Raw genomic sequence first — 11,330 nt, 5'->3', positions numbered from 1 at the left:
CTAGAGGTCCGCGGCGCTCGGACCCCCAAGTCTTTTCCACCCGTCTTCACGTCTGGCGGCAGCGGAGGCGTGGCCCAGGGGCGCGATGGCGTCATCAGCGCGCGCCGCACCCGGAAGAGACGTGGCAGCGGATGGATAATCGGGGTGGCCGGGGCTGAAGTGAGCGGAGCAGGAGCCCTGGGGAGCGTGGTCCCTGCCCTTCCGCGCCTCGAACCATCGCTACCGCCCTTCGGAACCGGTGCAGCAGCCGATCAGTAAACACAGAGACTGGGGTCTGTAGAGAAGGGGCGGGGCTTGAAGGAGGTGGGGCTCAGGAGAGGTCTTGGGGGCGGGGCCGGTGGTATCGGGGAGCCTCTGATGGAGGGGCCTGGCCGGGGGCGGGATCCAGAAGGATTGAGGGGTCGCCGGAGGCGGGATTTATGCAGGGGGTGTTTCTCCGCGTAAGGAGGGACAGTGGGCAGGAATCTGGGATCGAGCGAATATGAGAGGTGTCTGGGGGAGTTAAGAGTGGAAACTGGGCTGGTGAGAGCGTAGTGGTGGCCACCAGAACCTGACTTCCTACCAACTCAGGCCCCTTTCCCAGGATCGATCATGGGGCTTTGTAAGTGCCCCAAGAGAAAGGTGACCAACCTGTTCTGCTTCGAACATCGGGTCAACGTCTGCGAGCACTGCCTGGTAGCCAATCACGCCAAGGTGGGGCCTTCAGGGGAGCGACTGAGCAGGGCATTGGGTGGGCAAGGCGGTATTGGCTTCCTCCAAATCCATGAGGGGCCCCGCGCTAGAATGTAAGCCCCACAAGGGCAAGGACTTGATTTATTTTGTTCACTGATATATCCCCCGCCCCCAAGAGAGAGTCTGGCGCACAGTATGTGCTCAATAAATATTTATTGATTGAACAAACGAAAGGATGAGTCTCCTCTGTGACTAGAGAAAAAGAGACAGTCGGACCTTGGGGTGATAGGCTGAGCAGCCCCAGCACCAGTTGTGACATCTCTCTCCCACTCCAGTGCATCGTCCAGTCCTACCTGCAATGGCTCCAAGATAGCGACTACAACCCCAATTGCCGCCTGTGCAACATACCCCTGGCCAGCCGAGAGACGACCCGCCTTGTCTGCTATGGTGAGGCCTTGGCATCTCGGGGGGATCAGGCCAGCCTCAGGGGCCAGCTTGGTGACTGATTTCCAGGCCCTCCTCAAGCAGCAGGACAGTGAGTCCCCCAAGTCTCAGAGCCCAGATTCTAGTCCTGTTAAAGTTCCTTACCTGCTGTGTAAGTTCAGGCAAGTTATTCTTCCTTTCTAGGCCTGTCTTTCCTAAAAATTAAAGCTCCTAGTTCCTCTCCTAAAAATTAAGCCCTGCCAATCTGGAGGTTTGAGCGAGAACCAGTCAAGCTTACGGGTATGCTGGTGGCTGTGACTATTAGCTAGCCAGACCGGCATGTCGCTTTCAGATATTCAGGATCCACCACTGATTCCAAGGCTAAACAGAGAGGAAGTGAGTGTCCCACATTAAAGTTAGCTAAAAGAAGTCAGCAGACATATGTGTCATGACTTTGACCTGAATCTGGGGTAAGAGCCTTAGCTCCAGTTTTTGAAGGAGCTCATGCAAGAGGCAACTCCATATGTGTTTCTCCTTGTGAGTGCGTGTGTGTACTTGCAGGCACTTAATGTACATTGTGTGTTTAAATGAGTGTTAGTGTGTTGATTAGTACTTGGGGTGAATGAATGGGTAAATGTATGTACGTGAACATATGAACACAGGTGTGTTGTGGGAGTGCAAGAGAATGCATGGTTGAGGGTGCCTGTTAGCAAACCTGTGAGCATGTAGATGTGTATGTGTGAGGGCTCCTGTGCCCATAGTGTAGATATAGGGAATGCCACTTGTGTTTGATTATGTGCTTATAAGCACATGTACATTTGTGCCCAGGGATGTGTACATGCATACGTGTGCCTGTGTGTATATCGAGGAACCTTTTCTGAAACTGTTCATTATTAGCCATTAGCCCAAAGAGTATGATGAGTGCAGGCCCAGAGAGGACTCACTGAAAGGGAAGGTGGCGTTTTCTTCCTACCCAAACTTACCCCTGTGAGCTGGACAGCTTGGTAGCACCTGCCTGGACTTAGATGGTGGTAGCCAAGAAGACTGACGTTTTAGGGAACAGGACGGGGAGGAGAAGGCTCTGGCACACACACATGTGTCCATATGTCCTGCCATGGTCTGGGGGCTATTGCCAGGCTAGGAGCCCTAAGTGTCTTCTTCCTCATGTCTCTTCTCCCCTGTCTCATGGGCTCTAAGATCTCTTTCACTGGGCCTGCCTCAATGAACGTGCTGCCCAGCTACCCCGAAACACGGCACCTGCCGGCTACCAGTGCCCCAGCTGTAATGGCCCCATCTTCCCCCCAACCAACCTGGCTGGCCCCGTGGCCTCTGCACTGAGAGAGAAGCTGGCCACAGTCAACTGGGCCCGGGCAGGACTGGGCCTCCCTCTGGTGAGAGTCCCTCTGTCTGACCATCCATCTGCCCTGGGCCCCACCTGAGCCAGATGGGTGGGTGGGGACAGTACTAGGCAACCTGGTGACCCAGATTCCTTCCTCCAGATCGATGAGGTGGTGAGCCCAGAGCCCGAGCCCCTCAACACGTCTGACTTCTCTGACTGGTCTAGCTTTAATGGTAAGTGGTGTCTTCCACCGACTGTTTGGGCTTTAGCCTCCCTGCTCTGCTGACAGCTCCCTTGGTCTGCAGTCACATGCTCTACCCCTGAGCTCTACCCACTGCTTCTGCTGACGGCTCTCTTTCCGCCCACAGCCAGCAGTACCCCTGGACCAGAGGAGGTAGACAGTGCCTCTGCTGCCCCAGCCTTCTACAGCCAGGCCCCCCGGCCCCCGACTTCCCCAGGCCGGCCTGAGCAGCACACAGTGATCCACATGGGCAATCCTGAGCCCTTGACTCACGGTGAGCCTGGGAGTTATCCAGGCCACAGAAGGATAGAAAGAGGGTGGAGTGGTTCGTGTAGGGGGAGCTTGAGGATCCAGAGACCCACCTGGAGGAACCTTTCCTTAATCCAGGCACAGCCATTATCTCCTCACAATTCTGAGATGTTCTGTCAGACTGAGAAGAGCAGGTGATCCCCCTAGCCCTCCCCAAAGCGGCCAGTTTTCCTGGGTCTATTGATGCTAGTGGCCCCACCCTGTAGCCCCTAGGAAGGTGTATGATACGCGGGACGATGACCGGACACCAGGCCTCCATGGAGACTGTGACGATGACAAGTACCGACGTCGGCCTGCCTTGGGTTGGCTGGCCCAGCTGCTAAGGTACACAGGGTCAGGCAGGGCGGAATGCCAGGAAGGGGTGGAGAGGGAGTGGGAGCCAGAGGCCCTGGGAGGGACGGTTTCATGACAAAAGGGGCTTGTTCTGGGGAGTAACAGTACCTGGTGCTGGGGCTGTGCAGAGAGGCCTTGGCTGTGCAGCAGAAGCTGTGTTTTGCTTCTCTCTGGGGTTGTCTCTGTGCCTCCTACACAGGAGGTTTGGACTCAGGCTCTTTGAGGCCCTTTCCCGATCTGACACCCCCTAATCTTTGTAACTCTCCCCGACACCTGACACACTGTGGTTTCCAGAATACAGTCATGCGCCTCAGCTGGTTTGAGCTGCACAATAATGCCCTATGGTGGTGGCAGGAGCAGGAGTGATCATCCCTGAGGCACAGACGAGGAGATGGAGGCTCAGGAATGGGTGGTGACCAGGGCTTCTCTCCAGCCGTGGGGGCCACCAGGGACTGGGGCCTGACCTGATTTTCCCCTCATCCCCCCAGGAGCCGGGCTGGGTCTCGGAAGCGGCCGCTGACCCTGCTCCAGCGGGCGGGGCTGCTGCTACTCTTGGGACTGCTGGGCTTCCTGGCCCTCCTTGCCCTCATGTCTCGCCTAGGCCGGGCCGCAGCTGACAGCGATCCCAACCTGGACCCACTCATGAACCCTCACATCCGCGTGGGCCCCTCCTGAGCCCCTTTGCTTGTGGCTAGGCCAGCCTAGGACTTGGGTCCTGTGGAGGAGAGGCGGGGTAATGGGGAGGCTGAGGGCACCTCTTCACTGCCCCTCTCCCTCAAGCCTAAGACACTAAGACCCCAGACCCAAAGCCAAGTCCACCAGAGTGGCTGCAGGCCAGGCCTGGAGTCCCTGTGGGTCAAGCATTTGTCTTGACTTGCTTTCCTCCTGGGTCTCCAGCCTCCGACCCCTCACCCCATGAAGGAGCTGGCAGGTGGAAATAAACAACAACTTTATTAAAACACCCGAGGCAGCCTTTTCCTTCCCCCTCCTCAGCCCTGTTCTGACTCCCCAGGCCTCAGTGGAACTCCTCCCGGTACTCGATGGCCAGAAACTCCAAGGACAGGCGGTTGAAGAACATGGCTCCGTTGAGCACTGGGCAGGGGAGAGAGCCCCCCATGAGTCCCAGTACCCTTCCCTGGCTACTCCTTGCCACATCTCAGGGTTCCAAAGCTCCCCGCTCCCTCTTACACCCTCCCCCTCCCGCCACTCACTCAGGATGGTCAGGGCAGAGCAGCGGATGTACTTGTTTTCTGTCATCTCAGCGTAGAGTGACCCCATGGCGGCCCAGCAGATGCTGATCACCTGGGAGAACTGTAGGCCCATCCAGTGGGAGAGTGGCCCCCTCACACAACAGTGGGATTTCCATCAGCCCCTCAGGTCTCCCGCAGCCAGCCCTTACGTGCCTGCCCTGAGCCTACCATCAGGACGACCGTGTAGCGAAAGCTCATGTGGTCATAGTGGTAGGTGACGCAGAAGTTGTGCAAGTCGTTGATGAAGATTCCCAGGTGTAAGAAGAAGAGCATCAGTGCAGCCGTGGTGAGCATCATGCCTTTTGGGAAGAAGAACGTGGCGATGCGGTCTCGCAGCCGCATCTTGCCCACAGCGTAGATGCAAGTCAGACTTGAGAGCTGGAGCAAGCAGGCCCTGCCCAGGAAAAGCAGCAGAGTTTCTGGTTCTAGAGTGCCTGGTATGGAATAGCAGTGGGATTCTAGAACCAGGAGGACAGTGGGGGGGAGGGGGACAAGATTCTAGAACACAGGCTGATTCCAGCCAACACAGGAGTGCCTCATGGGTGGTAGGGGTGCTTTGAATTGTGAGATCAGTAGGGACCCGTGACAATGGCGAAGGGGCAGCAGCCCTAGTTATCCCATACTCACTCTAGACGCTTTTGTGCACGTCTCAATTTTCCCACAATGGAGGCAGTGTGAACACAGTCTACAGATGAAGAACTGGGGCTCAGAAAAGTTGAGGGGCATGGTCTAGATTTACAGCAAGTCTTAGGCAGATGAGAGATTAGGACCCAGCTGCATAGCTAGAAGGCATTCCCAGGTGAGGGGAGGCCCGGGATGGATCCCAGGTTCCAAGTATTTGCTCTACCCTCTGGTGGAGAGGAATTACGAGAAGGGAAGGATCAACAGATTCTTCAGAGCTGTCCCAGGACCTTCCCCGTGCCCTTCCCAAGTGTGGCCCAGAGGGCACCTGGCTTTTCCATTCTCTCCCCAGATGTTCTTACAGGACCTGATGCTGGTCAGCTTTCCGCTCCGCCACCTTCAGGTGCTTGGAGCATTTTCACCTCCGTCAGTCCAAGAGTCCCATGAGACAGCTGGGGCTGGTGGCATAAGTCGTATTTGACACTTGAGTCTGAGGCAGAGGGAGGATGGTCTTCCTCAAGCTGTTGTAGCCAACGAGGGAGGGAGTCAGTAGTGAAATGAAGATCCGATGCTACCCGAGGCTGTGCTGAGTGACCAGGGTCAAATGCGAGCCAGGAGGAAGAAATTTCCTCCGTGCGTATGAGAGATGAGAACTAGGCTGGGTGTGGTAGCTCCCACCTGCAACCCCAGCACTTTCAGAGGCCCAGGTGGGAGGACTGTCTTGGGCCAGGAGTTCAAGACCAGCTTGGGAGACAGCAAGACCCCATCTCTCTCTTTTTTGAGATGGAGTTTCACTCTTGTTGCCCAGGCTGGAGTGCGATGGCGTGATCTCGGCTCACCGCAACCTCCGCCTTCTGGATTCAAGCGATTCTCCTGCCTCAGCCTCCCAAGTAGGATTACAGGCATGTGCCACCACGCCCAGCTAATTTTGTATTTTTAGTAGAGACAGGGTTTCTCCATGTTGGTCAGGCTGGTCTTGAACTCCCAACCTCAGGTGATCCGCCTGCCTTGGCCTCCCAAAGTGCTGGGATTACAGGCGTGAGCCACCGCTTCTGGCCAGCAAGACCCCATTGCTAAAAAAAAAAAAAAAAATTGCTGAGTGTAGTGGTGTGTGCCTTTAGTCCCAGCTACTCAGGAGGCTGAGATGGGAGGATTGCTGGACCCCAGGAGTCCCAGGCTGCAGTGAACTACGATCATTCCACTTTACTCCAACCTGGGTGACAGAGAAAAAAAGAAAAGAAAAGAAAAAGGTGAGAACTCCAGGGCCGTCAACAAAATATGCCAATAAAACAGCCAGAAATGGTGTAGAGTGACATGAAAGCTCCCAGGGATTGAAGCAGGAGAAGAGGGAGGAGGAGAGGACTTGATTTCGAACTCAGCCACCCCACTGCCTCCTGCCCAACTGTTTGCCCCGAAAGTTAGGTCCCAGGTCAGCCCAAGACCCACAGGCTGTCTCCCAGCAGTGGGATTAGAGCCTGCACCCACCGTCTGTGCTTGCTGCCCAGTCTCCAGACAAGCACAATAGTTCTTCAGAGCCCCATCCTAACCACATGAAAGGGGTGATACCCCAAGGCCCAGCTGTGGTCCCACTGTTGAAACAATTGTTTGGACCTCAGTTCTCACTTGAAAACAAATGAACTTTTATACATTAAAGTTCCTAGCTCCTAATTTTATTTTATTTTTGAGACACAGTCTCACTCTATCGCGCAGACTGGAGTGCAGTGGCATGATCTTGGCTCACTGCAACCTCCGCCTCCCGGGTTCAAGTGATTCTCATGCCTTAGTCTCCCAAGTAGCCGGGATTACAGGCACCCACCACCACACCCAGCTAATTTTTGTATTTTCAGTAGAGACGGTATTTCACTATGTTGGCCAGGCTCTTCTTGAACTCCTGACCTCAGGTGATCCATTCCCTTTGGCCTCCCAAAGTACTGGGTTTGGAGGTGTGAGCCACTGTGCCCACCCCTAGCTCCTAATTTTAAAAAATTATATACATGTAATATATGAATATGGGCCGGGCGCGGTGGCTCACACCTGTAATCCCAGCACTTTGGGAGGCTGAGGCGGGCAAATGACCTGAGGACGGGAGTTTGAGACCAGTCTGAACAACATGGAGAAACCCTGTCTCTACTAAAGATACAAAATTAAGCTGGGCACAGTGGCTCACACCTGTAATCCCAGCACTTTGGGAGGCTGAGGCTGGCGGATCACGAGGTTGGGAGTTCAAGACCAGCCTGACCAACATGGTGAAACCCCGTCTCTACTAAAATACAAAAATTAGCTGGGTATGGTGGTGCATGCCTGTAATCCCAGCTACTTGGGAGGCTGAGACAGGTGAATCACTTGAACCCAGGAGGCAGAGGTTGCACTGAGCTGAGATTGAGCCACTGCACTCCAGCCTGGGCGACAGACTGAGACTCTGTCTCAAAAAAACAAAAACAAAAACAAAATTAGCTGGGCATGGAGGCGCATGCCTGTAATCCCAGCTACTCGGGAGGCTGAGGCAGGAGAATCGCTTGAACCTAGGAGGTGGAGGTTGCAGTGAGCCAAGATTGCACCATTGCACTCCAGCCTGGGCAACAAGAGCAAAACTCCATCTCAAGAAAAAAAAATATATATATACACATATATGTATATATGTATATATGAATATGTTCTTGTAAAATATTTGCATAATACACGAGCATGCAGAGGAAAATGTAACAGTCTCCCTGCTGCATCCCCACCACTGAACTGCCCCCTTCCTCAGTTTGGTGACTTGGCATCTTTTAGGTCCCTTCTTTGTGTAATGGTAACTTCATACATCTAGATGTACATATACATGCATAAGTTTAAAGCATTTTTAAAAATCATATGTTTTGTCGAAGTGTACTTTTCAAAAAGTTAAAACCTACGTCTAAATATAGAATGAACACGTAACTAAGATTTATTAGGCCGGGTGCGGTGGCTCACGCCTGTAATCCCAGCACTTTGGGAAGCTGAAGTGAGAGGATCACTTGACCTCAGGAGTTTGAGACCAGCCTGGGCAACCTAGTGAGACCTCCTCTCTACTAAAAATTTAAAAAAATAAAATTAGCTGGTTGTGGTGGCCCGTGCCTATAGTACCCCCTACTTGGGAGGCTGAGGTGGGAAGGTCATTTGAGCCCAGGAATTCGAGCCCTGCTTGCATCATTGCAGTCCAGCCTGGGGGCATAGTGAGACCTTGTCTCGAAAAAAAAAAAAAAATCTTTAACTCATCAGTGAGGGGATTTCCACTTGGTAAGGTGGTAATGCACATGAGGAGCTGCACAGGACAAGCATTTAAAGAGGAATGTTAGGCCAGGCGCGGTGGCTTATCCCTGTAATCCTAGCACTTTGGGAGGCCGAGGTGGGTGGATCACCTGAGGTCAGGAGTTCGAGACCAGCCTGGCTAACATAGTGAAACCCTGTCTCTACTAAAAATACAAAAAAACTAGCTGGGCATGGTGGTATGCACCTGTAATCTCAGCTACTCAGGAGGCTGAGGCAGGAGAATCACTTGAACCTGGGAGGCAGAGGTTGCAGTGAGCTGAGATCGCACCATTGTATTTCAGCCTGGGTGACAGAGCAAGTCTCAAATAAAATAAAATAAAGAAGAATGGTAGCATACGATTACTAGGTTAGATGCAAAATGCAATGGATGTCCTACATGAAAAAAATTATACCCTTTGAGGTTAGTTTTTCTACTGGATTTACTTGTTTTTCATCTCTCCTGGACAATATCTCCTTGTAATTTCAGTCTATATACCTTACTAGTGAATAGCAAAATCAAACAACTGTGTATTCTTGTGGGTAAATAATCCCTGGGAGGGCTTCTGAAACGATGCCCCAGTGTGACAATGAAAGGACACACTACACTCTTGGACTTCCAATTTTTGGATTTTTCCTTTTTTTTTTTTTTTTTTTGAGACAGAGTTTTGCTCTTGTTGCCCAGGCTGGAGTGCAATGGTGCAATCTCAGCTCACCGCAACCTCAGCCTCCCGGGTTCAAGCGATTCTCCTGTCTCAGCTTCCTGAATAGCTGGGATTACAGGCATGCACCACCAAGCCCAGCTAATCTTGTATTTTTAGTAGAGACGGGGTTTCTCCATGTTGGTCAGGCTGGTCTCGAACCCCCAACCTCAGGTGATCCGCCCACCTTGGCCTCCCAAAGTGCTGGGATTACAGGCGTGAGCCACTGCGCCCAGCCTAATTTTGTATTTTTAGTAGAGACTGGGTTTCTCCACGTTGGTCAGGCTGGTGTCGAACTCCCAACCTCAGGTGATATGCCCACCTCGGCCTCCCAAATTGCTGAGATTATAGGCGTGAGCCACCATGCCCTACCTGGATGATTTTTCTTAACACTATTCTCCAACTTTTAAAAATGTTTATAGACTTCTTGAAGTAGACCTCAATCTATACCCTTTTTCATTTTCTTAAGATTATAGCTTCATAGGCTGAAATCAAGTATTTTAAATGGTTTCTAGATATCCCATTGATTCAGAGGTCAGCAAACTTTTTCTGTAAAATAGTAAATATTTTAGGTTTGGAGGACCATGCAGTCTCTGTCGTAGCTACTCAACTCTGCTCTGTGTTTTTTGTTGTTGTTGTTTGGGGGTTTTTTTTTGTTTTTTTTTTTGAGATGGAGTTTTGCTCTTGTCGCCCAGGCTGGAGTGCAATGGCGTGATCTCGACTCACTGCAACCTCCTGGGTTCAAGCGATTCTCCGGCCTCAGCCTCCCAAGTAGCTGGGACTACAGGCACCCACCACCACGCCCGGCTAAGTTTTTGTATTTTTAGTAGAGATGGGATTTCACCATGTTAGCCAGGCTGGTCTTGAACTCCTGACCTCAGGTGATCTGCCTGCTTTGGCCTCCCAAAGTGCTGGGATTACAGGCATGAGCCACCGTGCCTAGCCTCAACTCTGCTCTTATAGAGCAAAAGCAGCCATAGATCATATGTTAAAAAATGGGCGTGACTGTGTTCCAATAAGAGTTACGGAAAATGGGATATGAACTGCATATGATTTTCAGGTGTCATGAAATGTTATTTTTTTTCCCAACCATTTACAAATGAGAAAACCATTCTAGCTCACAGGCCATATGAAAACAGGTGGTGAGCTGTGTTTGGCCTGCAGGATCCCTGGCAAAGAACAAGTAAACCAGTGAGTTTTTCCATTCCAACCTTCCTCCAACAGCCCTTCATACATAATGTTTCAAGGGCCACTTTGATGAAGAAAGTCTTTTTCTCTTTTTCCTCCATTCCAACTCTGTGTCCTAATCTGAACTCCAGATCGTTCTCTGTCTTCACGAGCTCTTCACCTTTGTGCACAGCTGCACTTTTGTCCAAGTCAGAACCCTGGGAGAGCAGCTCAGGAGGCTGAGGTGGGAGGGGAGGTCAAGGCTGGAGTGAGCCAAAGATAGTACCACTGCACTCCAGCCTGGATGACAGAGCAAAACCCCGACTCAAAAAAAAAAAAAAAAAGGAAAAGAGAACCCTGAGAGTTATCCTCCACATTTCCACCCAACCCTTCACTCAGCACATTCCATCAGTCACTTAAGCTCTGCTGAGTCTGTTCTTTTTTTTTTTTTCAATAATAGAGAGGGGGCAGGTCTCACTACGTTGTCCAGGCCAGTATTGACCTCCTGGGCTCAATCAATTCTCCCACCTCCGCCTTCCAAAGCGCTGGGATTACAGGCATGAGCCACTGTGCCCGGCCTTAGGGGTTCTTAAATGTGAGTGTGTATCAGAACTACTTGGGAACTTTCTAAAAAGAAGCTAGATCTGGGAGAATCCCAGTCTTTTTTTTTTCTTGCTCTGTCGCCCAGGCTGGAGCGCAGTGGCACCATCACAGCTCAAGCAATTCTCCCATCTCAGCCTCCCGAGTAGCTGGGACCACAGGTGTGCGCCATCATCCTGGCTAATTTTTGTTTTGTTTTTTTGAGACAGAGTCTCACTCTGTCATCCAGGCTGGAGTGCAGTGGCAAGATCTAGGCACACTGCAACCTCTGCCTACCGGGTTCAAGCGATTCTTCTGCCTCAGTCTCCGAGTAGCTGAGACTACAGGCGCGCGCCACCACACCCAGCTAATTTTTGTATTTTTAATAGAGAAGGGGGTGTCACCATATTGGCCAGGCTGGTCTCGAA

General features: G+C 52.0%; 2 protein-coding genes across 3 annotated transcripts; one reads left to right on the top strand and one right to left on the bottom strand.

Annotated features, from left to right (window-relative positions):
* The first annotated feature begins 167 nt into the window (after positions 1 to 167).
* Positions 168 to 4,276, top strand: ZFPL1 (zinc finger protein like 1). Its single transcript, XM_024255773.3, has 8 exons — positions 168 to 272; positions 584 to 693; positions 1,008 to 1,119; positions 2,293 to 2,486; positions 2,595 to 2,667; positions 2,803 to 2,949; positions 3,191 to 3,308; positions 3,806 to 4,276. Exons 2-8 carry the CDS (start codon positions 592 to 594, stop codon positions 3,990 to 3,992), a joined length of 933 nt encoding a protein of 310 aa, XP_024111541.1. The 5' UTR covers positions 168 to 272; positions 584 to 591; the 3' UTR covers positions 3,993 to 4,276.
* On the bottom strand, positions 4,250 to 5,086 carry TMEM262 (transmembrane protein 262). Of its 2 annotated transcripts, none has more exons than XM_009246167.2 (3): positions 4,736 to 5,086; positions 4,529 to 4,628; positions 4,250 to 4,409 (listed from the first exon to the last, which is right to left on the bottom strand). In XM_009246167.2, the coding sequence occupies exons 1-3, from the start codon at positions 4,907 to 4,909 to the stop codon at positions 4,333 to 4,335; spliced, it is 351 nt and encodes a 116-aa protein (XP_009244442.1). In that variant the 5' UTR covers positions 4,910 to 5,086; the 3' UTR covers positions 4,250 to 4,332. The 2 variants fall into 2 exon arrangements, with proteins under 2 accessions (XP_009244442.1, XP_002821602.2); XM_002821556.4 differs by having other exon boundaries at positions 4,561 to 4,628.
* Between the last annotated feature and the right edge of the window lie 6,244 nt (positions 5,087 to 11,330).

Source organism: Pongo abelii, chromosome 9 (genome assembly GCF_028885655.2).
Source record: "Pongo abelii isolate AG06213 chromosome 9, NHGRI_mPonAbe1-v2.0_pri, whole genome shotgun sequence".
NCBI classification, from domain to species: domain Eukaryota; kingdom Metazoa; phylum Chordata; class Mammalia; order Primates; family Hominidae; genus Pongo; species Pongo abelii.
The sequence above is the reverse complement of the archived record's forward strand: the minus strand, read 5'-3'. Positions and strand labels throughout refer to the sequence as shown.

What these genes read in the sequence shown, in the direction of transcription:
- ZFPL1 (XM_024255773.3), top strand. Translation starts at nt 592, where the DNA reads ATGGGGCTTTGTAAGTGCCCCAAGAGAAAGGTGACCAACCTGTTCTGC. An exon ending in TGGTAGCCAATCACGCCAAG is followed by an intron (nt 694 to 1,007) that starts GTGGGGCCTTCA and finishes CTCCCACTCCAG; the next exon opens with TGCATCGTCCAGTCCTACCT. An exon ending in GACCCGCCTTGTCTGCTATG is followed by an intron (nt 1,120 to 2,292) that starts GTGAGGCCTTGG and finishes ATGGGCTCTAAG; the next exon opens with ATCTCTTTCACTGGGCCTGC.
- TMEM262 (XM_009246167.2), bottom strand. Translation starts at nt 4,909, where the DNA reads ATGCGGCTGCGAGACCGCATCGCCACGTTCTTCTTCCCAAAAGGCATG. An exon ending in GCTACACGGTCGTCCTGATG is followed by an intron (nt 4,629 to 4,735) that starts GTAGGCTCAGGG and finishes ATGGGCCTACAG; the next exon opens with TTCTCCCAGGTGATCAGCAT. An exon ending in CTCTGCCCTGACCATCCTGA is followed by an intron (nt 4,410 to 4,528) that starts GTGAGTGGCGGG and finishes TCCCCTGCCCAG; the next exon opens with TGCTCAACGGAGCCATGTTC.